At 51.3% G+C, this 27,333-nt stretch overlaps 1 protein-coding gene and 2 long non-coding RNA genes across 4 annotated transcripts; 2 read left to right on the top strand and 1 right to left on the bottom strand.

Moving 5' to 3' along the window:
* Nucleotides 1-16,426: 16,426 nt before the first annotated feature.
* MARVELD1 (MARVEL domain containing 1) lies at nt 16,427-17,950 on the top strand. The gene has a single exon (XM_007660685.4). The coding sequence runs from the start codon at nt 16,628-16,630 to the stop codon at nt 17,147-17,149; it is 522 nt and encodes a 173-aa protein (XP_007658875.1). The 5' UTR covers nt 16,427-16,627; the 3' UTR covers nt 17,150-17,950.
* Nucleotides 17,951-18,290: 340 nt separating this feature from the next.
* On the bottom strand, nt 18,291-26,153 carry LOC114810289. 2 transcript variants are annotated; one of them, XR_003758007.2, is made up of 3 exons: nt 25,997-26,153; nt 20,151-20,265; nt 18,291-18,370 (listed from the first exon to the last, which is right to left on the bottom strand). It is a non-coding gene; the product is annotated as an uncharacterized LOC114810289 (long non-coding RNA). The 2 variants fall into 2 exon arrangements; XR_005659881.1 differs by lacking the exon at nt 18,291-18,370 and adding an exon at nt 19,581-19,614.
* Nucleotides 18,363-26,969, top strand: LOC114810288. Its single transcript, XR_003758006.2, has 2 exons — nt 18,363-19,413; nt 26,016-26,969. It is a non-coding gene; the product is annotated as an uncharacterized LOC114810288 (long non-coding RNA).
* Nucleotides 26,970-27,333: the final 364 nt, after the last annotated feature.

Below are 27,333 nucleotides of genomic sequence, written 5' to 3'. Positions count from 1 at the left end.
GGATATGTGGATGAGCAAGGGGTAAAAATATATATTTGTGTATCTATCTATGATTCTATTTATCTATTTGGATGGCATTGATGCCTGTCTACTTGTTTTGTTTTGTTGTCTGTCTCCCCCTTCTAGACTGTGACCCCCCATTGGCGAGAAGCAGCGTGGCTCAGTGGAAAGAGCCCGGGCTTGGGAGTCAGAGGTCATGGGTTCTAATCCCGGCTCTGCTGCTTGGCAGCTGTGTGACCTCGGGCAAGTCGCTTCACTTCTCTGTGCCTCAGTTCCTTCATCTGTAAAATGGGGATGAAGACCGTGAGCCCTACGTGGGGCAACCCGATCACCTTGTATCTACCCCAGCGCTTAGAACAGTGCTCGGCACATAGTAAGCGCTTAACAAATACCAACATGATGATGATGATTGTGGGGTAGGGATCGTCTCTATCTGCTGCCAAATTGTACTTTCCAAGCGCTTAGTACAGTGCTGTGCACACGGTAAGTGCTCAATAAATACGATTGAATGACTGAATGAGTAATTAAAAATGTTCTGAAGTGTCAGAGCAGGTTGTGAGTATATAAGTGTCGAAGAAGCACAAAAGATGCAGCGTGGGCGAGTGGAAAGGGCAGGGGCCTGGGACTCAGGAGACCTGAGCTCTAATCCCGGCTCTGCCAACTGCTTGGCTCAGTGGAAAGAGCCTGGGCTTCGGAGTCAGAGGGTCTCAGTTTCCTCATCTGTAAAATGGGGATTAAATATCTGTTCTCCTTCCCCCTCAGATTACGAGCCCCATGTGGGACAGGGACTGGGGCCATCCTGATAAACCTGTATCTACATGCTTGACACGTAGTAAGCCCTTAACAGATACCAAAGTGAATAAATAAATGAATAAATAAATAAAAAGTGTTGAGGAGGTAGTTGAGAGACTGAATTGGAGAAGAGAGCTGGGGCAACCACTTCACATTCATTCATTCAATCATATTTATTGAGCGCTTACTGTGTGCAGAGCGTTGTATTGAGAAGCAGCGTGGCTCAGTGGAAAGAGCCCGGACTTGGGAGTCAGAGGTCATGGGTTCGAATCACGGCGCTGCCACTTGGCAGCTGTGTGACTGTGGGCAAGTCACTTCACTTCTCTGGGCCTCAGTTACCTCATCTGTAAAATGGGGATTAACGGTGAGCCTCTGTGGGACAACCTGATTACCCTGTATCTACCCTCGCGCTCAGAACAGTGCTTGGCACATAGTAAGTGTTTAACAAATACCAACACTATCATTACTATTTATTGAGCACTTATTGAATACAGAGCCCTGGTAGAGTATAATATAACAGGGTTGGTAGACAAGTTCTCCGCCCACAAGGAGCTTACAGTTCAGAGGACTGTAAATTACGGACAGGTGTGTAAGTGATGTGGGACTAAGGATGGGGTGAATAATAATAATGAGGATGGCATTTGTTAAGCGCTTACTATGTGCAAAGCACTGCTCTAAGCGTTGGGGAGGATAGAAGGTGAGCAGGATGTCCCATGTGGGGCTCACAGTCTTAATCCCCATTTTACAGTTGAGGGAACTGAGGCGCAGGGAAGTGAAGTGACTGGCCCAAAGTCACACAGCTGAGATGTGGCGGAGCCAGGATTCGAACCCATGACCTCTGACTCCCAAGGCCGGGCTCTTTCCACTGAGCCACGCCGCTTCTCCCTTAAAGAGTTCAGGTGCAAGGGCATTCTCCACTGCGTATTGAGGCTGGGCCGCACACCTAGTGCTAATAGGATGCTCTGACTAACACAGGAGTTCCTGGTTACAGTGGGGCGTCCCTGAATGGGGGTTTTGTTTTGTTGTTATGGTGAGAGAGAAGCAGCGTGGCTCAGTGGAAGAAACCCGGGCTCGGGAGTCAGAGGTCATGGGTTCGAATCCCAGCTCTGCCACGTGTCAGCTGTGTCACTGTGGGCAGGTCACTTCACTTCTCTGGGCCTCAGTTCCCTCCTCTGTAAAATGGGGATTAACTGGGAGCCTCACATGGGACAACCTGCTGACCCTGTATCTCCCCGAGCGCTTAGAACAGTGCTCTGCACAGAGTAAGTGCTTAACAAATACCAACATTATTATTATTACTTGTTAAGCACTTATGCTTAACCTAAGTCGCTGTACGGAGCACCAGGGTAGGTGCCAGTCAATCAGGTTGGTCACAGTCCCTGGCCCACGTGGGGCTCACAGTCTTAATCCCCATTTTACAAATGAGATAACTGAGGCATAGAGAAGTTAAGTGACCTTCCCAAGGTAACACAGCAGGCAGGTGGCAAAATCAGATTTAGAATCTAATAATAATAATAATGGTGTTGGTATTTGTTAAGCGCTTACTACGTGCAGAGCACTGTTCTAAGCGCTGGGGTAGCTACAGGGGAATGAGGTTGTCCCTCATGAGGCTCACAGTCTTCATTCCCATTTTACAGATGAGGGAACTGAAGCACAGAGAAGTGAAGTGACTTGCCCACAGTCACACAGCTGAGAAGGGAATCTAGTTCCTTCTGACTCCAAGACCTGTGCTTTATCCATTAGGCAACCGGGGGGGATCTGCACACTGGCTCTGATGACTTTGGGGCTTTTACTTAGGGACTAGAGGGGTAGCATGGCCTAGTGGATAGAGCACGGCCCTGGGAGTCAGAAGGACCTGGATACTAATCCTGACTCCACCCGCTGTGTGACAGTGGGCAAGTCCCTTTATTTCTCTGTGCCTCAGTTGCCTCATCAGTAAAAAATGGGGATTAAGACAGTGAACTCCATGTGGGACAGGAACTGTGCCCAACCTGATTAGCTTGTATCTACCCCAGCGCTTAGTACAGTCCCAGGCACATAAACAGGGTTTAACAGAGAAGCAGCGTGGCTCAGTGGAAAGAGGACAGGCTTGGGAGTCAGAGGTCATGGGTTCGAATCCCGGCTCTGCCACTTGGCAGCTGGGTGACTGTGGGCAAGTCACTTCACTTCTCTGTGCCTCAGTTCCCTCATCTGTAAAATGGGGAATAAGACTGTGAGCTTCACGTGGGACAACCCGATTACCCTGTATCTACCCCAGCGCTTAGATCGGTGCTCTGCACATAGTAAGCACTTAACAAATACCAACAGTATTATTATTATTATACCACAATTATCATTATTATTTAAGCCCATCATTGGGCAGGGATTGTCTCTATCTGTTGCCGAATTGTCCATTCCGAGCGCTTAGTCCAGTGGTCTGCACATAGTAAGCGCTCAATAAATACTATTGAACGAATGAATGATTATTATTATTATAGCTCTAATGCCTTGGAAGGCTCAGAGTCCCACTGAGGCAGCGAATTGGGGCAAACTGTTCATCTTCAATAGGACACCCGAGATCACACCTACGGGAAACACGTCAGAGCCCAGGTTGTGGCTTTATAGGGATCTGGCCCCGGTTAGGGCATTTGCCCGTTTGCCTCGGTGGTTTTAAATTCAGACTCGAAAAAAAATGGGCTGTCCTTGAGGTTCACTGCTCTCTCTATATTCTGTGAATCACCACCACCATCACCACCACCAAAGGCACTGATTGAATGAATCACCCACTTGCGCACGATCCTCACCCGGGCCCTCTTCCAGCAAGTCTGACCGAGTTCCTGCCTTCTAGGAGCTTATAATGCTAACCAGACAATCCTGACACGGAACAGACGGCTCCGATGCGGACTAACGTAAAGGGCTCCCCCAAAATATGGAACAAACTTGTCAAGCGGTAAGCTTTTCGCATTATGGGCCGAGTCAGGATGGGACCCAAACCAACCACTTATTAAAAAATAAAAAACAAAGTCTTGAAGGAAATTTCTTAACCAAGGCAGCCTGATTTTCATTCCGGCAAAAATCTCAACCAGTTCTTTTCGTTGTTGGTTAAAAGCTGTCTGTCTGAACCTGATGGGCAGAGATTTTTCAGCAGCGATTACACAGTGGAAGGAGTGCGGCCTTGGGAGTCAGAGGACGTGGGTTCTAATCCCGCCTCCGTCACTTGTCTGCCGGGTGACCTCGGGCAAGCCGCTTCACTTCTCTGTGGCTCAGTTCCCTCATCTGTAAAATGGGGATGAAGACTGTGAGTCCCACGTGGGACAACCTGATGACCTTGCTTCTACCCCAGTGCTTGGAATAGCGCTTGGTACATAGTAAGCGCTTAACAAATACCATCATAATTATTATTATTATTCATGGGGGCCCCTGCCCTGCTCCCGTACCCCACCCCAATGTCCACAGGGATTGTAGGGGCTTTTGCGTGACCACCCCAGAGGTGGCATCAAGGATGGGAGCCTGGGAATGAGGGCTGGAGACTTGGATTCTACCTGACAGTCAGTGATGAGGCAGCCAGGGTTTGCTCCTGAGACAGAGCGTGGCTCAGTGGAAAGAGCCTGGGCCTGGGAGTCAGAGGACGTGGGTTCTAATCCCGGCTCCGCCACTTGTCCGCTGTGTGACCTTGGGCAAGTTACTTCACTTCTCTGTGCCTCAGTGACCTCATCTGTAAAAATGGGGATTAAAAAATGTGAGCCCCACATGGGACAATCTGATTACCCAGTATCTACCCCAGCGCTTAGAACAGCGCTCTGCACATAGTAAGCACTTAACAAATACCATTATTAATTAATCAATTAACTATTTGATCCGGCCATGCCCCAGGTAGGCTTTCAGCTCGTGCTTGGCTTCTCCGGGAAAAGGAGGAGCCAGTGGAGGGAGTTTGTCCATCCTGGAGGATGGGAGACCCCACTCCATTCCTCCCTTCCCTTGTCTTGTCTTAGGCCGTCGAATATTTTCCGACCCATAGCGACACCACGGACACTTCTCTCCCAGAACGCCCCGCTCTCCATCTGCAATCGTTCGGGTAGTGGATCCAGAGAGTTTTCTTGGTCAAAATATGGAAGCGGTTTACCATTCCCGCCTTCCGCGCGGTAAACTCGAGTCTCCGCCCTCGACTCGCTCCCGGGCCGCTGCTGCCCAGCACGGGTGAGTTTTATTTATTGCAGATTGTCTTCCACTTGCTAGCTACTGCCCAAGCTAGGTCTGGACTGGACAGGCCTCTGCTTCATTCTCCCTCCCGTAGCCGAGACTCGTCGAGTACTGGAAATTCTCCAGTTGCCACCCTGAGAGGGGACTCCCTTCCCTAGCACCACCCGAAGGCAAGGGAAGCATCACAGCCTTGTGGACAGAGCAAGGGCCTGGGGCTCAAAAGGACCTGGGTTTTAATCCTGACCACCACTTGCCTGCTGTGTGGCCTCGAGCGAGTCACTTCACGTCTCTGGGCTTCAGTTACCTCTTCTGAAAGTGAAAATAATGAAAAGGAAAAGATGCAAGTGCACGGTCACCACGGCTACCGCTAATGCAGCTGCTGTTCCTGTGGTGCACTTTGCTGCCATGGAGAGTTTTATGAATAATTATTGGTAGTAGTAATGGTAGTAATAATATTAATTGTGGTATTTGTTAAGTGCTTATTATGTGTCAAGCTCTGTTCTAGGCACTGCGGTAGTTACAATTTAATTAGGTTGGACACAGTTCCTGTCCCACGTGGGGCTCATATTCTAAAGAGGAGGGAGTAGGATGTAATCCCCACTTTCAGGTGAAGAAAGTAAGGCACAGAGTTAAGTGACTTGCCTGAGGTCACAGAGCAGGCAATTGGCAGAGCCGGTATTACTAATGTTGGTATTTGTTAAGCGCTTACTATGTGCCGAACACTGTTCTAAGCGCTGGGGTGGATACAGGGTCATCAGGTCATCCCATATGAGGCTCACAGTTCATCTTCATTTTACAGATGAGGGAACTGAGGCACAGGGAACTTAAGTGACTTGCCCCCAGTCACCCAGCTGACAAGTGACAGAGATGGGATACGAACCCACGACCTCTGACTCCCAAGCCCGGGCTCTTTCCATTGAGCTTCTTAATTTTCCCGTAGTAGGCCCAGAAGACAGAAGTTTTAATGGGTGACTGTTCCCAAGGGCCTTTCCTGAAGCCTCACTGAGGGGAATCGTGTTGAACTTGGGGCTACACAAGGCTAATTCTCCCGGTTCTCACCACCACGTGTCCAGCTGCCCTTTTTCTACTCCTTGAAGCGGCATGGCATAGAGGATAGAACCCGGGCCTGGAACTCAGAAGATCCTGGGTTCTAATCCCGGCTCTGCCACCTGTCTGCTATGTGACCTCGGGCAAGTCACTTCACTTTTCTGGGCCTCAGATACCTCATCTATAACATGGGGCATGAATATGAGCTCCGTGTGGGACTCCATGTGGGCCTACCCCGACCCATGTCCTGCCCCTGGCCGGAAACGCCCTCCCTCCTCAAATCCGCCAATTATTCTCCCTCCCTTCAAAGCCTTATTGAAGGCCCATCTCCTCCAAGAGGCCCTCCCAGACTAAGCCCCACACTTTTCCTCATCTCCCACTCTCTTCTGCATCTCCCTGATTTTCTCCCTTTGCTCTCCCCCACCCCACAGCTCCACAGCACTTAAGCAGATATCTGTAATTTTCTTTATTTTTACTGACGCCTGTCTCCCCGCCTCTAGACTGTGAGCTCTTTGTGGGCAGGGTATGTCACCGTTTATTGTTGTATTGTACTTTCCCAAGCGCTTAGTAGAGTGCTCTGCAGACAGCAAGCGCTTAATAAATACGATTAAAAGAAAGAATGAGTGACAGGTACTGGGTCCCACCTGATTAATTTACTCAGTCATATTTATTGAGCACTTACTGTTTGCCGAGCAGTGTACTAAGCGCTTGGGAAGTACAATTCAGCAACAAATAGAGACAATCCCTGCCCACAATGGGCCCACAGTCTAAAAGGGGGGAGACAGACATCAAAACTAGTAAACGGGCATCAGTAGCATCATTGCAAATAAATAGAATTATAGACCTATACACATCATTAATAAAAAATAAATAGAATTAGAAATATAAATATGTACATATATACACAAGTGCTGTGGGGTGGGGATGGGGGGTAGAGCAAAGAGAGGGAGAAGGAGCAATGGGGAGGAGGGTGCAGAGGGAAAGGGACGGCTCAGTCTGGGAAGGCCTCCTGGAAGAGGTGAGCTCTCAGGAAGGTCTCCTGGAAGAGGTGAGCTTATATCTACCCCCAGCTCTTAGGATAGTACTTAGCACATAGTAAGTGCTTAAAAAATACCACAATTATTATTATTGTTATCCTAGAATGGCTATGCTCAAGACAGTGAGTGAAAGAGGAAGGCACGCCTGGGGTGGAGTGAATATTAACCCTAAACCAGTGACCTGACTCAGTGGAATCTCCCTTTTCAGGCACCAAACACAGAAAACAATTTTAGTAACCACACTGAGGAAGGTGAAACTGAAAATGAGAAGTAGGTCGTTGCTCATGGCCTAGTGGATAGAGCACAAGCCTAGGAATCAGAAGGACCTGGGTTTTAATCCTGGGTCTGCCACTTGTCTGCTGTGTGACCTTGGGCAAGTCACCTCACTTAATAATAATAACAGTTATTACTATTATGGTATTTGTTAAGCGCTTATCATGTACCAGCATTTAGAACAGTGCTTTGCACATAGTAAGCGCTTAACAAATGCCATTATTATCAATATTATTATTATTATTATTATCAAGCACTGTTCTAAGCTCTGGGGTAAATACAAGGTAGTCAGGTTGTCCCATGTGGGGCTCACAGTCTGAATCCCCATTTTCCAGATGAGGTAACTGAGGCCCAGAGAAGTGAAGTGACCTGCCCGAGGTCACACACACAGCAGACAAGTGGCAGAGCCGGGATTTCCCCCCTTTCCCTCTGCTCCTCCCCCTCTCCCTTCCCCTCCCCTCAGCACTGTGCTCGTATGTATATATTTTTATTACCCTATTTATTTTATTGCCTATTTATTTTGTTAATGAGGTGTACATCCCCTTGATTCTATTTATCGTGATTATGTTGTCTTGTTTTTGTCCGTCTGTCTCCCCCGATTAGACTGTGAGCCCGTCATTGGACAGGGATTGTCTCTATCTGTTGCCGAATTGTCCATTCCAAGCGCTTAGTACAGTGCTCTGCACATAGTAAGCGCTCAATAAATACTATTGAGTGAATAAATGAATTAGAACACAAGACCTTATGACTCCCAGGCCCGTGTTCTATCCACCATGCCGTGCTGCCCTCTGGGCCTCGGTTCCCTCCACTGGAAAATGGGGATTAAGACTGTGAGCCCCACGTGGGACAGGGACTACGTCCAACCCGATTAGCTCGAATCTCCCCCAACGCTTAGAACAGTGATTAACAAATACCATCATTAATATTCTTATTATGAGAGATACTCAGGGCAGAACGACAACTGCGACCACAACTATGAGAAGCAGCGTGGCTTAGTGGAAAGAGCCCGGGCTTGGGAGTCAGAGGTCATGGGTTCTAATCCCGAATCTGTCACTTGTCAGCTGTGTGACTTTGGGCAAGTCACTTCAACAGTGACCTCATCTATAAAATGGGGATTAAGACTGTGAGCCCCATGTGGGACAACCTGATTACCCTGTATTCCCCCCCAGCGCTTGGAACTGTGCTTGGCACATAGTACGCGCTTAACAAATGGCATCATCGTCACCATCAAGAGGAAGGGCTAGATATCAGGGATGTTTAGGAGAAAAAAAAGGCAGGTTCCGGCCACGTAATAACTGTGTGTGGAACAAAAAGTGCAGAATCTAAAACGATTGCAGTTTAAGGCTTGTGAAGTTAGCGACGTGGTGGTGCTGCCCACGGTCGACATGGGTGGTCGGGAGCGGGTTGTGGAGCAGAAGTGGTGGCTTGATCACTCTAGTTACAAGTAGACTAAGGCTGAGCCCCCCTTTTCCTCAGCTCCCCCTCCCCATCGCCCAGACTCGCTCCCCGCCCCACAGCACTTGTGTATATATGTACATATCTCTAATTCTATTTATTTCTATTAATGAGGTGCATACATCTATAATTCTATTTATTTCTAGTGATGCTACTGATGCCCGTTTACTTGTTTTGCTGTCTGTCTCCCCCCTTCTAGACTGTGAGCCCGTCGTGGGAGGGGATCGTCTCTCTCGGTCGCTGAACTGTACACTCCAAGCGCTTAATACAGTGCTCTGCACACTGTCAGCGCTCAATAAATACAAATGAATGAATGAATGAAAGTATTTTAATGTTTACTCTGGGAGAGTGAGCTCCTTGTGGAGCAGGGAGTGTGTCATTTCATTACTTTGGACTTCCCAAGCTCTTAGGACAGTGAACTGTACTGAGTGCTCAATGATTACTACTATTACTAGTCTGACTCGGATGATTCAGAGTTGGTTGCACATTGAGAGGTCTGTAGAATAGGATTTTTTTATGGCATTTGTTAAGTACTTACTACGTGTCAAGCACTGGTGCTTGCTATATGTCAAGCACCGTTCTAAGTTCTGGGGTAGATCAAGGTTTATCAGGTTGGACACAGTCCCTGTCCCACTTGGGGCTCACGGTCTAAATTAGAGGGAGGAGAACTGAATCTCCATTTTACAGATGAGGTAGCTGAGGCCCAGAGAAGTTAAGTGGGTCGTCCAAAGTCACAAAGCCGGCATCTGGAATCTGGCATGCATCTGACAAAGGCGGGATTAGAACCTGGTCCTCCAACGCCCAGGCCTGTGCTCAAGAGAAGCGGCGTGGCTTAGTGGAAAGAGCAAGGGCTTGGGAGTCAGAGGATGTGGGTTCTAATCCTGCCTCCGCAATTGTCCGCTGTGCAACCTTGGGCAAGCCATTTAACTTCTCTGTGCCTCAATTGCCTCATCTGTAAAATGGGGATTAAGACTGTGAGCCCCACGTGGGACACCCTGATGACCTTGTATCTACCCCAGTGCTCAGAACAGTGCTTGGCACATAGTCAGTGCTTAACAAATATTATTAAAAAAACAGTGCTTGGCACATAATAAGCGCTTAACAAATGCCATCATCTTCATCATCATCGACATCATTTCATTCATTCAATAGTATTTATTGAGCGCTTACTATGTGCAGAGCACTGTACTAAGCGCTTGGAATGAACAAGTCGGCAACAGATAGAGACGGTCCCTGCCGTTTGACGGGCTTACAGTCTAATCGGGGGAGAAAGGCAGACGAGAACAATGGCAATAAATAGAGTCAGAGGGAAGAACATTTCATAAAAACAATGGCAACTAAATAGAATCAGGGTGATGTACATCTCATTAAACAAAATTAACAAAATAAATGGGGTGATAAAGATATATACAGTCAAGCGGACGAGCACGGTGCTGAAGGGGTGGGATGGCAGAGGGGGAGGAGGAGAGGGAAAGGGGGGAGAAGAAGGTTTAGCTGCGGAGAGGTGGGGGGGGGTAGAGGGAGCAGAGGGAAAAAGGGGGGAGCTCAGTCTGGGAAGGCCTCTTGGAGAAAGTGAGAGGTGAGTTTTAAGTAGGGATTTGAAGAGGGGAAGAGAATTAGATTGTCTGAGGTGAAAAGGGAGGGCATTCCAGGACTACGGGAGGACGTGGCCCAGGGGTCGACGGCGGGATAGGTGAGACCGAGGGACGGTAAGGAGGTCGGTGAGGAGGTGGGCGGCGGAGGAGCGGAGCGTGCGGGGTGGGCGGTAGAAAGAGAGAAGGGAGGAGAGGTAGGAAGGGGCAAGGTGATGGAGAGCCTTGAAGCCTAGAGTGAGGAGTTTTTGTTTGGAGCGGCGGTCGATAGGCAACCACCGGAGGTGTTTAAGAAGGGGAGTGACAGGCCCAGATCGTTTCTGCAGGAAGACGAGCCGGGCAGCGGAGTGAAGAATAGACCGGAGCGGGGTGAGAGAGGAGGAAGGGAGATCAGGGAGAAGGCCGACACGGTAGTCTAGCCGGGATATAACGAGAGCCCGTAGCAGTAAGGTAGACGTTTGGGTGGAGAGGAAAGGGCGGATCTTGGAGATATTGTAAAGGTGAAACCGGCAGGTCTCGGTAACGGATAGGATGTGTGTGGTGAACGAGAGCGAAGAGTCAAAGATGACACCGAGATCGCGGGCCTGAGAGACAGGAAGGATGGTCGTACCATCCACGGTGATAGGGAAGTCTGGGAGAGGACCGGGCTTGGGAGGGAAGATGAGGAGCTCAGTCTTGCTAAGCCATGCTGCTTCATGCTTTTTGAGATGTCTGTAGAGGGAGGGAGTTCAGAGGTACTTGGGTGAACTTTTGGGCCTCCTGTTTAAGGATGAAAGTTGAATCCAGGGGAGTGGGTGACCGTGGCCACGGTCCAAGAGTTTAAGAGAACCGAGGCAGGTTCTAGGATGGAGTCTAGGAGACAAAGTGTCTCACTGAGTCCAGCTGTTTCCCTTTCCAAAGGAGACTCTCTTGTAGCAGCTGGAGAGGAGGGAAGCAAACAAGGCAAGGGCAGTTCCCACTGACCGTAAATTCCTTAAGGGCGGGATCACGCTCTCAATCACCAACTCTATTATATTGCACTTTCCAGGCTTTTACAGTAGTGCTCTGCACACGCTGAGGGGGTCAGTAAATACTGTTGATCGATGGAAGTATCCTCCCAGGTATTTTCTCCAGCTGCTCTCTGTCCTGTTTACCATACAAGTTGGACATTTGGAAAGGTGCCAACCTGGGAACCCAAAGGGTTAGTTTTTCTTGTTACAACTCCCCAGAGAGAGTTTGCTGTAAAGTTCGTAGGAATGCTTCCTGGAATCCACAAAGCTAAAAATAACAGCTCTCAGAGGGGCGGCGCTAGCATATCTTTCTTAGACTAGTTCAGGGCTGGTCCCATTTCTCCAATCCCCCTGAGGGCCTTGCAGTCTTTCGTGAAGAATTGTACCCATTTCAGAGCCTCCACCCCAATAACGAAGTCCAGCCTTTATACCTCACACATTTTCTGGCTCTACTCTCTTGGCTCCTCCTGCCTTTTTCTACATGGTTGGAAAACTTCCATCTTCCTCCACTCGTCCCTCCATCCTATCAGCTCGTTCACCGGACCTCTTTTTAGACTCTCTCACCTTTGAGTCCCTGCTTATCCTCTTCCTAACGGCCTCCAGAAGGGGAGGGTCTCTAGTCTCTAAGCTCTTTTTGGGGAGGGAATGCGACTACCAACTCTGCGGTCCGTCGGATATGAAGAGGAAGGGCGAACGGAGCCAGAGGCGGGACGTGGGCGAGAGGTCAGCGGCAGGACAGATGAGATGGAGGTAGAGGGAGGAGGTTAGCACGAGAAGGAGTGCAGTGAACGGGCTGGGTTGCAGTAGGAGAGTAGTGAGGTGAGGTAGGAGGGGACGAGGCCTTTGAGTGCTTTAAAACCAATGGTGAGGAGTTTCTGTTCGATGCGGAGTTGAGTTCTCTGCACACAGTAAATGCTCATTAATAATAGTGGTATTTTTAAGTGCTTACTGTATGCCTAGCCCTATTCTAAACACTGAGGTGGAAACAAGCACATCAGATTGGACACAGTCCCACATGGGGCTCACAATCTTAATCCCCATTTTACACGTGAGGGAATTGAGGCACAGAGAGGTTAAGCGACTTGCCAAAGGTCACAGAGCAGACTAGTGGTGGAGCTGGGATTAGAACCCAGGTCCTCTGACTCCCAAGCCGGTGCTCTTGCCACCAGGCCATGCTGCTTCTCAATAAATACCACTGACTGAGAGAGGAGGCAGAGGGTGGGCAGCACGGCACCATCTGCCATACATGCCGGGCATTTCTGTCGCCTGGCCCAAAGCGCCTCTTTAGGAAGTCCCAGCAGGCAATTTTTAAGTGGTGGGATGGGACTTGAAAACGGGACCTGACTAGATTGTGAGCCCGTTGTTGGGCAGGGATTGTCCCTATCTGTTGCCGAATTGTACATTCCAAGCTCTTAGTACACTGCTCTGCACATAGTAAGCGCTCAATAAATACGATTGAATGAACGAATGAATGTTCTGCCTGGTGGGACTGCACGATTTCGCTTAGCAGCAGGGTTCGGCAGAAGAAATGGGGAGTGGGGGTGAGGGTGGGGGGCCGGAGTGCTCCTCTCCCTCCCAGCCTCCGCCACAGCGTCCAGCCGCACAGCAGCAGCCGCTGGCTGGGGGAGAGGCCAAGTACTGGTGCGGCCGAAACTTGTGTTCTTCCCTGGCTCCCCCTGCTCCCGGCTCCTCGGGGATGGGGACGGTGGAACTCACCTCAATGGTGTCCCCCCAAATCCGGAGCCCTGGGCCCTGCTGCGTCAGCCCTCTGGAGAGAAAAGTGCTCTTTAGGGACAGGAAAGGATCAGACAGAAACGGATGGAGTCAGGGCGGCCTGGGCTGCCACGTGGACAGCTACCCTGAATCGGCTCCATCTCCAGCTGTCCTACAGCTGCGCTGCAGATCCAGCGTTTTCCTCCTGCCTTTAGCTCTTCTTTCAGGTGTGGATTTGGCCCAAACTCCAGGGGCCTGCAAGGAATGAAGTGCTGTGTGGCTTTCCTCTAGAGAAACAGCGTGTCCTGGTGGATAAAGCACGGGCCTAGGAGCCAGAAGGCCCTGGGTTCTAATCCTGGCTCTGCCACTTGTCTGCTGTGTGACCTTAGGCAAGTCACTTCACTTTTCTGGGCCTCAGTTCCCTCATCTGTAAAATGGGGATCACGACTGTGAGCCCGTGTGGGACAGGGACCGTGTCCAACCCGATAACCTTTCATTCGTTCATTCACTCGTATTTATTGAGCGCTTTCTATGTGCAGAGCACTGTCCTAAGCGCTTGGAATGTACAGTTAGGTAACAGAGACGATCCCTGCCCAACTACGGGCTCACAGTCTAAATGGGGGAGACAGACAACAAAGCAAAGCAAGTAGTCTGGCATCAATACCATCAAGATAAATAGAATCATAGATATATACACATTATTAACAAAATAAATAGATTAATAAATAATATATGCAAATATCCACAAGTACTGTGGGGAAGGGAAGGGGGAAGAGCGGAAGGAGGGAGAAAGGGGAATGGGGAGGGGAAGAGGAGCAGAGGGAAAGGGAGAGCTCAGTCTGGGAAGGCCTCCCGGAGGAGGTGAACTCTCAGTAAGGCTTTGAACGCCAGCGCTGGGCGAACAGTAAGTGCTTAACAATTTCCATCATTATTACCTCTACAAGGAACCCTCCATTCCCACTTTAGGGGGATCTACAGTACTTACATATGTATCTGTAATTTAATTTAATTCCCTTATTTTTACGAATGTCTGTCTCCCCCTCTAGACAGTGAGCTCGTTGTGGGCAGGGAATAAGAAGCAGCGTGGCTCAGTGGAAAGAGCCCGGGCTTGCGAGTCAGAGGTCTTGGGTTCCAGTTGGGTGACTTGGACATGTCACTTCACTTCTCTGTGCCTCAGTTCCCTCATCTGTAAAATGGGGATTAAGATTGTGAACCCCTTGTGGGACAAAATGACCACCTTGTATCCCCCCCAGGGCTTAGAACAGTGCTTTGCACATAGTAAGTGCTTAACAAATACCACCATCATCGTCATCATCAACTCTTTTAAAGTGTACTCTCCCAAGCGCTTAGTACAATGTTCTGCACATAGTAAGCCTTCAATAAATGTAATCGAATGAATGATTGATTGATCTATCTACCCTGGCTACTAGTTGACTCCCAAGCAAAATTCTAGGTTGGGAGCAAAGCCCATACTTTGCCTCTACTTCATCAAAACTTCGCTTCTACTTCATCTAAAATAGAGAAACAGCATGGCATAGTGGCTAGAGCACGAGCCTGGGAGTCAGAATCCCTACTCTGCCACTTATCTGCTGTGTGACCTGGGGCAAGTCACTTCACTTCTCTGTGCCTCAGTTCCCTCTTCTGTAAATTGGGGATTGATGATGATGATGGTATTTGTTAAGCGTTTACAATGTGCCAAGCACCATTCTAAGTGCTGGGGTAGATACAAAGTAATCAGGTTGTCCCACATGGGGCTCACAGTCTTAATCCTCATTTTACAAATGAGGTACCTGAGGCACAGAGAAGTTAAGCGACTTGCCCAAGTTCACCCAGCAGACAAGCGGCAGAGCCGGGCTTAGAACCCACGTCCTCTGACTCCCTAACCCGTTCTCTTTCCACTAAACCACGCTACTTCTCCCTTTAAGATTGTGAGCCACATGTGGGACAGGGACTGTGTCCAGCCCGATTTGCTTGTATCCACCCCAGCTCCTAGTACTGTAAGCCCATCAAAGGGCAGGGACTGTCTCTATCTGTTACCGATTTGTACATTCCAAGCACTTAGTACAGTGCTCTGCACCTGGTAAGTGCTCAATAAATACTATTGAATGAATGAATAGTACTGCCTGCCACATAGTAAGTGCTTAACAGTTAATACATACCATCATTATTATTATCTAAAGGGACAGGCTGGGCCAGAGGCTTTGGGGAGTCCAGGCTTCAATCTGAAAGTAGGATTGTTCCCTGTACTTCCCTCTCCTTCCCCCTTCCCACACGTTCTGTTATTGCCAGGGCCGATTGCGGATGCTGGCCCTGAAGTTGGGCAATAACCGTGCCTTTGGCAGGGAAGAGAAAGAGGTACCAGTTAGGCGGGCAGGGGGAAAAGCAACAGGTCTGGCTGAACAAATATAAATGCAGAACACTCCAAAGAAGGAAGTTTATTCCTCTGCCTCTCTGGAGCAGCCAGGCACTTTCCAGGCTGATTCCGGGGGAAAAAAAAAACGAAATAAAAGCAGACCAGAAGTTCAGGGGGAAAGGCGGAAGGCCGGAGCGCATTTTCCAGCTGTGCGGGAAAGAGGAGAAGGACCAGGGCCCGGAGGTGGCCCATTTGCCCTGCCCACGAGGGGCTGGGCATTGGAGGAAAGGGAGAAGGGGAGGGTCGGAAAGAAGTGCAGCGAGAGAGATAACGGAAAAAGGGGGGCTGGGGGCCAGACTGCTGCGCCAGTGGTGGAGAGGAAAGTAAAGAGGGCGGGGAGGAGGGAGGAGAGAGGAGGGCCAGGGGAGGAGAGAGGAGGGCTGGAATAGGGGGAGAGTGAGAGGGGGGCTGGAGGGAGGAGAGAAAGGAAGGAAGGGTGGAGAGTTGGGTAGAGGAAGGGGAGGGTGGAAAGAAGAAGAGTTGAAAGGGGTGGGGAGGGGGGAGAGAGACAGACAGAAATAGACAGAGAGTGGGAGAGAGACAAAGAGAGACAGAAAGAGGGGGAAGAGAGAAAGAGGAGGGAGAGACAGAGAGAGGGAGAGAAAGACAGAAAGAGAGGGGGAGGGAGAGAGAGACACACAGAGTGGGAGAGAGACAGAGGGACAGAGAGACAGAGAGGTAGAGAGAGACAGACAGGCAGAGAGAGACAGACAGGCAGAGAGAGACAGACAGGCAGAGAGAGAGAGGGACAGAGCGAGAGACAGAAAGAGAGTTGGAGAGAGAGACAGAGAGATAGGCAGAGACAGAGGGAGAGAGAGACAGATAGGGAGAGAGAGGGACAGAGAGACAGAAAGAGAGTGGGAGAGGGAGAGAGAAAGAAAAGGGAGAGGGAGAGAGAGAGAGAAAGGGACAGGGAGACAGAAAGAGAGTGGAAAAGAGAGACAGAGACAGAAAGAGAGAGAAAGACAAACAGAGAGAGAGAGGGAGGGAGGGAGAAAGTGGGCAGGCAGCCCTTGGACTCCGGGCGGGAAGCCGAGGCCTCTCTGCAAGAGACAGAGGCCGAGCCGGGCCCCGCCCGTCCTTCCTTGGGTCCATCGGTCGGCCGGTGGGTGGTTGGTCTTGCCGGGTCCCGGGGCCATGCCCCCTCCGCCCCCGAGGCAGCCCCCTCCTCCGGTGGCCACAGGCCGGACCTCACCGAGCCTGCAGCGGCCTTTCCTGCGGAGCGTCCTGGGTGTCCTGCGGGTCCTGCAGCTGCTGGCCGGAGCCGCCTTCTGGGTGACCATCGCCTCCAGCAGGTACCAGGGCCCCGTGCACTTTGCCCTCTTCGTGTCCGTGCTCTTCTGGCTGCTCACTCTGGCCCTCTACTTCCTCACCCTGCTGGGCCAGCACCACCTGGTCCCGCTGCTGGGCTCCCACTGGCTGCTGACCAACATCATCCACGACCTGCTGGCCTCCGGGCTCTACGGGGCGGCCGCGGGCATCATGATCGAGCAGACGCAGAAGAACAGCTATTGCAACCTCAAAGACTACCACCTGCCCTGTGCCTATCAAGCCTTCCTGGCCGCCTCGGTCTGCGGCTGCCTCTGCGTCCTGCTCTACCTGCTGTCCGCCCTGACCGGCTCCTGTCGGAGATGCCGGGGACGCTCGGACCTGGTGTGACCTGGAGGGGGACCGGGACCGGCCGGGAGGGAGGCCGGAGGACCCATCTCTCGCTCTCCTGGAGGAGACCCGGCTGCCCCTGCCCCTTGCCCCTTCTCCGAGGCTGTCCCCTCCTCCGCCCTCACCCCTACTTGGACAGACACTCCCTGCCCCTCCTGGGCATGGCCAGCAGAATCCAGAGGGACGTCATCGATGGATCGAAGGCCCCCCACTCCAGCCCAGGGCCCACGGACAAGTGCCCGGGAAGCCAGGGAGATGGGCTTGAAGGCGGCCACCGGGCCCGGAGAAATGGACTCGTGGAGATCGGGGTCCGCGGAGAGCCTCGAAGATGGACCTCGGACCCTTTCCCCATCCGCTTTCCCGACCGCTTGTCCCTCGGGGCCACCTCTAACTCAGGCCCTGGGCAGGGCCTGCCCTGGGCCGGACACGGCGAAGGAGCCCAGGGGGCCTAGCCCGAGGCCTCCAAAGATCGGACCGTGGGCTGGGAAGCCGGGTCTCTGGGAGAGCTGCCCCCGACAGGCCGCCCCGACCTCGCCCCGGCGGGGAGAGACCCCCATCTGGAGAGGGCAGGCCCTTCCGGAGACCGGCAGTCCAGAGAGCCGCTCGAGAACGCCTGGGGTAACCACCGGCCGCAGCCACGGGCCCCCGACCCTCCCGGAGCCACAGTTCGGGCCTGGGACGTTTCTGGGGAAGCTCGGGAACCTGGCCGAGGCAGCCCACTCTTTAATAGGAATAATAATAATCGTGGTATTTGTTAAGTGCTTACTATGTGCCAGGCACAGTACCACGCCCTGGGATAGGTACAAGATCATTAGGTTGGTGACAGTACCTGTCCTCTAAAGGGCTCCCAGTCTCGGTCCTCATTTTACAGATGAGGAAACTAAGGCACAAAGTGATTTGCCCAAAGTCACAGAGCTGGCAAATGGCAGAGCCGGAATCAGAACTCAAGTCCTCTGACTCTAAGGCCTTTGCTCTTTCCATTAGGTCACTCCTTCCTGCTCTTATGGACTCCCACTCCCATCCCTGTCCAGTCCTTCTCCGCTCCCACATGCCAGGAAGAAACTTTCTTTAATGTTTGTTCAGAGGTAAACAGGGGCGAAGGGTACAGACAAGGGGGCTCCCACGGAGCAGGTAGAGGAAGCTCAGAATCTGCTCCAGTGTCACTCCGGCATCCGGCAAGTCTCTGGTCCTGGGTCCTGGGTCCTGGGCAGGGTGGCTAAGCTGCAAAACGAGAGGGCCCTGGTGGAAGTTTTGGCCGAGGGGCACTCCTTCAGCAGAGGGGCCCTGGGACCTTTTGGGTTCAGGGGAGGAGGGACATCCCTGACCGAAGCCTCGGCTTGGTGCTGACGGTGGATCCGGGGGGAACACGCTTGGGACAAAAAAATGGAACCTTAAAAGCTAAAGAGGGTATTTAGGGGATAGAAGGAAGAAAAGAATGAACTCTGTGAAATGGAGATTAATTTAATTTATTTTCCCTGGGATCCGGGTCTGGGTGGACCCGGACCAGGGAGAACGGTGATGGAGGCGGCATCCACCCTATGCCCTCCCTCTCTCCAGTGTCTCCAGTTATAATGGTAACTGGGAGGCCTAAGCTTCTGAGATGCTCAGTTCTCATTGTGTCACAGCTCTGTGAAACAGGTAGAACCCTACCCAAAATGGCAAAGGTAAATGAGAAACTTGTCAATATCTTCTCTCCCTCCAGATTAAGAACGTGTGAGTGGGTGGGTGGTAGAGGATCATTCAACAGTGCAAATCAAGCTTTCTCTTGTCTCTGCCCGGTTGAGAGACTTTGGAATTCCATGTTGGCAGCTCCCAAGCTTCGTTAAGGAAATGCCCAGAGGTGGGGTGGGATCATCCGCGAGGGGAGACCTGGATGACTGTCTGCAGAACAAACCCAGGGCAAACAGATGGACGACGGGGGGTAAGGGGAGGCACAAGTGGGTGGAGGACACACAGAGAGTGGAGTCGGCCGCTACTTTCAGTCCTTGTGGGAAGAGTGGCGACTTCTCTATCAAGATTCCTTCTCGGTCTGATAGGTGCAAGACTGTGATGCAAGTCTGTTGCCTCTCTGGAAAAAAGGACTCTGTCACTAGAAACATTTGTCACCTCTAATGATGAACAGGCTCTTGGATCTGGGCTCACAGAGAGGAGGCCCCCGTGTCTCTGTGCCACGTGGACCCAGCTCAGTCGGGCGGATATGGAGGCACAGGGAGAAGGTCATCTCGGGTTTGAGATCGATGTTTGGCTGTGGGAGCCCCCGGAAGGTAAGGATTTGCTTGGGGATATGAGCGTGATGGATGGATGAGTGTTTATGCCTGGTGGGGGGAAGGGGGAGGGTTGGGAGAGGTCGTAGAGGTGGAAGGGGAAGCAGCATGGCTTAGTGGATAGAGCATGAACTTGGGAGTCACGTCTGCTGTGTGACCTTGGGTAAGTCACTTTACTTCTCTTTGCCTCAGTTACCTCATCTGTAAAATAGAAATTGAGAGTGTGAGCCCTACTAAGCCCGTAAAACGGCAGGGACTGTCTCTATCTGTTGCCGACTTGTTCATTCCAAGCGCTTAGTACAGTGCTCTGCACATAGTAAGCGCTCAATAAATACTATTGAATGAATGAATGACAGGGACTGTGCCCAACCTGATTAACTTGTATCTACTCCAGCGCTTAGAACAGTGCTCGGCACACAGAAAGCACTTAAGTACCGTTATTCGTATTATTTATTATTAAATGGGGCTCGAAAGAAACCTCATCCTGTAGCTCAGCCCTCTGGGTCCCTAGACTACAGAAAATCCCTTTCGCTCCACACCTCCTCCCACAGAAGAGTCCACTTAGATCACCTATAACGTGTGTTTTCATTATGCATTTTGGGTAGAACACTGTTGGGGAATTAGGGAGCCTTCTCGCTTCAGCAGGCGTCTATCTGGGTGATAGAAGAGACAGTTGTGCTTGGTGCCGGACAAGGCACGGGTACTAAAGTGTGAATTTTTCTTTATCTGGGTTTCACCTTAGAGTCGAAGTGAGGAACTTGCTAGCGAAGTCTTTTGGACCATTCCAAGCTGGGTCGGGTCCGGTGTCTCCCAAATCTCTGTTCTCACCATGGGCTGTCTAGTCTTGCCATCCTGTTGTTGCCAAAGAAATAATAGAGATGCTGTGAAATTTGTGTGCCTGTGGGACATCCACATACAAAAGTCAAATCCTTATGATAATAATCGTGGTGGTTGATAAACATTTACAAGATGCCAAGCACTGTGAGAAGCAGTGTGGCTCAGTGGAAAGAGCACGGGCTGGGGAGTCAGAGGTCATGGGTTCAAATTCCGACTCCGCCGCTTGTCAGCTGTGTGACTTTGGGCAAGTCACTTAACTTCTCTGTGCCTCAGTTACCTCATCTGTAAAATGGGGATGATGGCTGTGAGCCCCACGTGGGACAACCTGATCACCTTGTATCCCCCCCCCAGCGCTTAGAACGGTGCTTTGCACATAGTAAGTGCTTAACAAATGCCATCGTCATTATTATTATTATAAGAATTGGGGTAGACACAAGATCATCAGGTTGGATGCAGTATTTGTCCCACGTGGGCCTCATAGTCTAAAGGAAGGAGAACAAATTTTGAGTTTCCATTTTACAGATAAGGAATCCTGAGAAACCGAGAAGCGACCTGCCTAAAGTCACACAGCAGGCAAGTGGTAGACCTGGGATTAGAACCCCGGTTCCTTGACTCATTTATTCAATAGTATTTATTGAGCGCTTACTATGTGCAGAGCACTGTACTAAGCACTTGGAATGTACAAATCGGCAACAGATAGAGACAGTTCCTGCCCACTGATAGGCTTACAGTCTAATCGGGGGAGACGGACGGACAAAAACAACAGCAATAAATAGAATCAAGACTCCTAGGTCCATCCTCTTCCAACTAGGCCGTACTTCTTCTCATCCGTGGTTTTGCCAGGAGGCCCTACCGTGATCTGTATGCTCTTCACGTATGATCAAAATGCCCATCTGGGTCAGGTTGGGCTGGCACAGAGGAGACTACTGCTCGACTTCTCTTCCAGTGTGCCCAGCCTGGATAGCTGTTCTGAAAAGCTACATCTGCCCCCAGGTTTTCCATCTGGAGAGAGGTGGAGAGGAGAGTCTGGCCAGGCTCCAGACCAGCCGTTGCCCTGACAACCTCTCACTCTGACCGAGACCCACTCCAGATGAGTGGCAGTTGGGAATTTGGTGTAGACACAGTTTAAACAACTGTTTAAACACCATTTGAACAACTCTTCTCAACAGACCAATCAGAATCCGACTTCAAGCCGTGGAGCCCGACCCTACCAAGTCAACTCTCGTGGCCTAGCAGATAGAGCACGGGCCTGGGAGTCAGAAGATCTTGGGTTCTAATCCTGGCTCTGCCACCTGTCTGCTATGTGACTTTGGGCAGGTCACGTCACTTCTCTGGGCCTCAGTTACCTCATCTGGAAAATGGGGATTGAGACCGTGAGCCCCACGTGGGACAGGGACTGTGTCCAACCCGATTTGCTTGTATCCACCCCAGCGCTTGGTACCTGGCCTGGCACAAGTAAGCACTTACCAGATCATTATTACTAGGATTCAGTTTGTGGCGTATCCAAGTCCTTTGCTTCCTTCCTGTTCTCCCTTTTGGCTGCCAGGGTTGGGCCATTTCTCAGTTTGTTTTAATAATGATGGTATTTATTAAGCACTTACATGTCAAACACTGTTCTAAGCGCTAGGATAGATACAAGCTAACCTGGTTGGACACAGGTCTTCCCATCCACCAGAAGGTACCTAGGGAAGGGAAAGGAAAAAGAAGGCAAATCGGTCATTTTGGGGTGGGTGGGAATTTGAAACTGACTTTGTGCTCAATAAATGAGAAACAGCAAGGCCTAGGTGGATAGAACATGGGCCTGGGCGTCAGAAGGACCTGGATTCTAATCCCGGCTCCACCACTTGTCCACTGTGTGACCTTGGGCAAGTCTCTTAAATTCTCTGTGCCTGTTACCTCATCTGTAAAATGGGGATTAAGACTGTGAACCCAGTGCGGGTTGTGGACTGTGTCCAGCTTGATTAGCTTGTATCTACCAACCACTCAGTACAGTACCTGGCACATAATAATAATAATTATTATTGTATTTGTTAAGCGCTTACTATGTGCTGAGCACTGTTCTAAGCGCTGGGGTAGATACAGGGTAATCGGATTGTCCCACGTGGGGCTCACATTTTTTAATCCCCATTTTTACAGATGAGGTAACTGAGGCCCAGAGAAGTTAAGTGACTTGCCCAAGGTCACACAGCAGACAAGTGGCGGAGCCGGGATTGGAACCCACGACCCCTGACTCCCAAGCCCGGGCTCTTTCCACTAAGCCACGCTGTTTCTAGAACACTTGATAAAACTAAGCGCTTAATAAATACCATTTAAAATATATCCGATTGAAATGACTTTACTGGTCACAGGGAGGATTTTGGATTTTTTTTCCGCCGTTACCTCTGTGAGAGCACTGCTGGCTAACTCGGAGGGCGTCGGACTGGGCATGTCTGTGCTGGCTGGGGGCTCAGTTCCGTTGCTTGGTCTCGTGCTCTGGCCCGAGAAATCAAGACTCTCTGTTTACGTGGACTGCGTCTTTGCTATTAATCAGCTTCAGCCGCAGGGGGAGGAGAGCTAGTGGCTGACGTTAGAGAAAGAGGCCGAGGTGATTAGGTGGTGGGCTTTGCCCGGAGAGCACCCAGGGTCTTCCCCTGGAAGCGGACGGCTAGGACTTTCTGCTCCGAAAGTTAACGTTGGCATTTGTTAAGCGCTTTCTATGTGCAGAGCACTGTTCTAAGCGCTGGGGTAGGTACAGGGTCATCAGGTTGTCCCACGTGAGGCTCACAGTTAATCCCCATTTGACAGATGAGGTAGAGGCCCAGAGAAGTGAAGTGACTTGCCCACAGTCACACAGCTGACAAGTGGCAGTGCCGGGATTCAAAACCTTATCCCGTGTCCCTGCCCTCCGATTTTGGTAGCTGAGACGGAGAGAACCTTAACGGAGAGAGCCCGGGCTTGGGAGTCAGAAGGCCATGGGTTCCCATCCAGGCTCCACCACTTGTCTGCTCTGTGACCTTGGGCAAGTCGCTTCACTTCTCTGTGCCTCAGTTATCTCATCTGGAAAATGGGGATTGAGACCGTGAGCTTCACTTAGGACAGGGACTGTGATACGATTAGCTCGTATCCACTCCAGCGCTGAGTACAGTGCCTGGCACATAGTAAGTGCTTAATAAATATTATAATTATACTATTATACTATACTACTATTATTGATAGTAATAATAATAATGATAATGTTGGTATTTGTTAAACGCTTACTAGGTGTAGGGCACTTTTCTAAGCGCTAAGGCAGATACAGGGCAATCAGGTTGTCCCACTGGGAGGCTCACAGTCTTCATCCCCATTTTCCCAATAAGGGAACTGAGGCACCGAGAAGTGAAGTGACTTGCCCAAAGGCACACAGCTGACGGGTGGCGGAGCCGGGATTAGAACCCACGCCCTCTGACTCTTAAACCCGTGCTCTTTCCACTGAGCCACGCCGCTTATTACTAGCCCAGTGGTGGCTGGGGCATCTCTTGGCTTCTCCTGAGCTGAGGTCGCAGGCTGGAAGAAAGCCACACGCTAAGTCTGGGCCCCCGGGGACAGTCTGGCCACAGAGCAGGAGCAGAGGGGAAACTGATGCTTCTCCATATGGCCTGGGGGAGAGGTGTTAAGAGTTGTCTGCCCTCCACCTACAGCCGGGTGTCACCCCTCCCACTCGGCGTAACCCCGGGCACCCCTGGTGGAGGCAGGGAAGGACCTGCCTTCAAAGGACCTGCCTTTAAAGCTCACCTCCTCCAAGAGGCCTTCCCAGACTGAGCTCCCCTGTTTTTCCCTCTGCTCCCTCCACCCCCCCTTCACCTCTCCGCCGCTAAACCCTCTGCTCCCCCCTTTCCCTCTCCTCCTCCTCCCCCTCTCCCGTCCCACCCCCTCAGCACCGTACTCGTCCGCCCGACTGTATCTATCTTCATCGCCCTATTTCTTTTGTTTAATGAGATGTACATCACCCTGATTCTATTTATTTGCCATTGTTTTTATGAGATGTTCTTCCCCTCGACTCTACTTATTGCCATTGTTCTTGTCTGCCCGTCTCCCCCGATCAGACTGTAAGCCCGCCAAAGGACAGGGACTGTCTCTATCTGTTGCCGATTTGTCCATTCCAAGCGCTTAGTACAGTGCTCTGCACACAGTAAGCGCTCAATAAATACTGTCGAATGAATGAATGAAGGACCTGAAACAGCCTAGACACAGCTCTGCATCTCCTTTTCCTCAGCTCCTGGGCTGGGGCTCCACGAATCCCACGCCCGATCGAGGTGGAGGGTGAAGCAATCAATCGTATTTATCGGGCGCTTATTGTACTATACTTAGCACTTGGGAGAGTCCAGTGTAACAGAGTTGGTAAACACGTTCCACAACGAGTTCACGGTCTAGAGGAGAAGGAGCTGGAGAGGGTGGCGTCACTTGGATGAAGCCCACCAAGGAAGTGGTGGAGAGCGGGACGGCTGTCTCAGCCTTGCCGCCTCCAGGCTGGAGGAAGTCGGTATTTGTTAAGCGCTTTGTATGTGCAGAGCACTGTTCTAAGTGCTGGGGTAGATGCAGGGTGATCAGGTTGTCCCTCGTGAGGCTCACAGTCTTCATCCCCGTTTTACAGATGAGGTAACTGATGCACAGAGAAGTTAAATGACTTTCCCACAGTCACACAGCTGACAAGCGGCAGGGTCGGGATTCGAATCCATGACTTAATAATAATAATAATGTTGGTATTTGTTAAGCTCTTACTATCTAATAATAATAATAATAATGTTGGTATTTGTTAAGGGCTTACTATGTGCCGAGCACTGTTCTAAGCGCTGGGGTAGACATAGGGGAATCAGGTTGTCCCACGTGGGGCTCACAGTCTTAATCCCCATTTTAGATGAGGGAACTGAGGCACAGAGAAGTTAAGTGACTTGCCCACAGTCACACAGCCGACAAGTGGCAGAGCTGGGATTCGAACTCATGAGCCCTGACTCCACAGCCCGTGCTCTTTCCACTGAGCCACGCTGCTTCTCCATAGTAATGTTGGTATTTGTTAAGCGCTTACTATGTGCAGAGCACTGTTCTAAGCGCTGGGGTAGACACAGGGGAATCAGGTTGTCCCACGTGGGGCTTACAGTCTAGATCCCCATTTTACAGATGAGGTAACTGAGGCACAGAGAAGTGAAGTGACTTGCCCACAGTCACACAGCTGACAAGTGGCAGAGCCGGGATTCGAACCCATGACCTCTGACTCCAAAGCCCGGGCTCTTTCCACTGAGCCACGCTGCTTCTCCGAGCACTATGTGCCGAGCACTGTTCTAAGCGCTGGGGTAGACACAGGGTAATCAGGTTGTCCCACGTGGGGCTCACAGTCTTAATCCCCATTTTACAAATGAGGTGACTGAGGCACAGAGAAGTGAGGTGACTTGCCCACAGTCACACAGCTGACAAGTGGCAGAGCTGGGATTCGAACTCACGATCTCTGACTCCAAAGCCCGGGCTCTTTCCACCGAGCCACGCTGCTTCTAGGAAGTTGTAGATCTTTTCGTCGAAAGGAGACCCTTGGTCTCAACTGGGCCCCGCACACGGCTCTTTCTTCAGCTCTGGGTTCCCTCAGACAGCTGGACTCCGCCCGGTGTGAGGAACAGCACTCTGGCTCAAAATGGTGGTTGTTCCTTGATCCCCAGCTCAGGGTCACGGGGCATGGCCGAGACTCAACGGGGGGGGGGGTTACTGGGGTACTTTCCCGGGGGCCACTTGGAAGTCTGACCTTGTTCCTTGTGTTGCAGCCCGGCGCAGAGCCAGAGGAAGATTCCAGCCGAATCCACTGCACCTCGCCTTCGGTCCATCTCCGCCGGACGATCACCCTTGCCACAGCCAGCCTGGGGCCGGCGAGCCCTGAGGCACAGCTGACTGACTGCTTCCTGGCAGCTTTCCGCTCACCCTGGCTTCCGGCCCTCAGAGTAGTGGTGGCTGGATTTTTCCATCATCGACCTGAGCCTGTTCTTGATCTCTTCCAGGCTCTCGTGTGGGAACACACACAGCCCTCCGCCAGGACGGCACCGCTCTCTGCTCTCCCTCGCCCAGGGCTGGACCGACCCCATTTTGTTGGACGCGGGTCGTGCAACTTTGTCCACCTGGGGAAAACCCCTCTTAGGTGGCCCTCCACGTAATTCAGGCTTCCTGTGTCACTCCCCACCCCCCGGTTAGCCGGTGGTATTGCTTACAGGCCAGAAGTCAAATGTTTTATGTGGTCTCTCGGATGCCATGGCCACCCAGGTGACTTCGATTTCCAGATGTGCCTTAGTCCTTAATGTTGCAGAGGCCAGAGTTGTCCTCTGTGTCTCCCAGATGTAACCGGTGCCTAATAGGTTGCCCCTGTGCCTCTTAGAGGACCCCTCCCCTCTAATCCAGTTTCTAGAAGCCGGGGGGCAGGGAGCAGCCCAGTGACATCACTTCTCTGGGCTGCGGAGCTTGGTCTTGCCCCATTTAAAGCTTCCCAAAGGTGCGAGGCTCCAGGCTTTCCCTCAAGGCCCCTCCTCTTCCTCATCTGTCTGCTCTTACGGCGGATCTGGATCTGATCTGCGGTGTCACAGGCCCAGAGTGGTGTCTCGGGATGAGGGGAGGATGGGGAAGGACGGATGGGGCGAACAGACTGCTGCCTCCTGTTTCCACCATCGCTGCCCAGTGCGGGGCTAATTGCTAATCTGCTTTTCTTAATAAAGTTTGGTTTGTATGGCTCAGGTCCTGGAGCCTCCATATTCCTCTCCGCTGGGCCTTATGTCCCTTCCCCCATCAGTTCCTCTCCTGCTTCCCAGAGGGCCTCTGGGAGGAGAGGGACCGGAACCACCGGAGAATCTTGTGGGGGGAAGGGAGTCCGTCGTGTGGGTAAAAAGGCATAGATTTGGGTTTTGGTCCTTTATGTGCTAGTTGGTATAAATCTAGTCTAAGCCATTTGCTTGGGTTGGGCGAGGGTCCTTGTGTGTGTGGGGGGGGGGGGTGTGTGTGTGTACTGGCATGTGTCCACGGGGCAGGCTGCGTTGGAGTGAGCAGAGGCAGCGGGGATGCTGGTTTTCTCCCTGGGGCCTCTGATCGGACCAGTTTCCC

Source organism: Ornithorhynchus anatinus, chromosome 3 (assembly GCF_004115215.2).
Source record: "Ornithorhynchus anatinus isolate Pmale09 chromosome 3, mOrnAna1.pri.v4, whole genome shotgun sequence".
NCBI lineage: Eukaryota > Metazoa > Chordata > Mammalia > Monotremata > Ornithorhynchidae > Ornithorhynchus > Ornithorhynchus anatinus.
Note: the sequence above shows the minus strand (reverse complement) of the source record. Positions and strands in the feature narration are given on the sequence as shown.

Excerpts from the sequence above, each read along its gene's own strand:
- MARVELD1 (XM_007660685.4), top strand. The coding sequence starts at position 16,628 with ATGCCCCCTCCGCCCCCGAGGCAGCCCCCTCCTCCGGTGGCCACAGGC.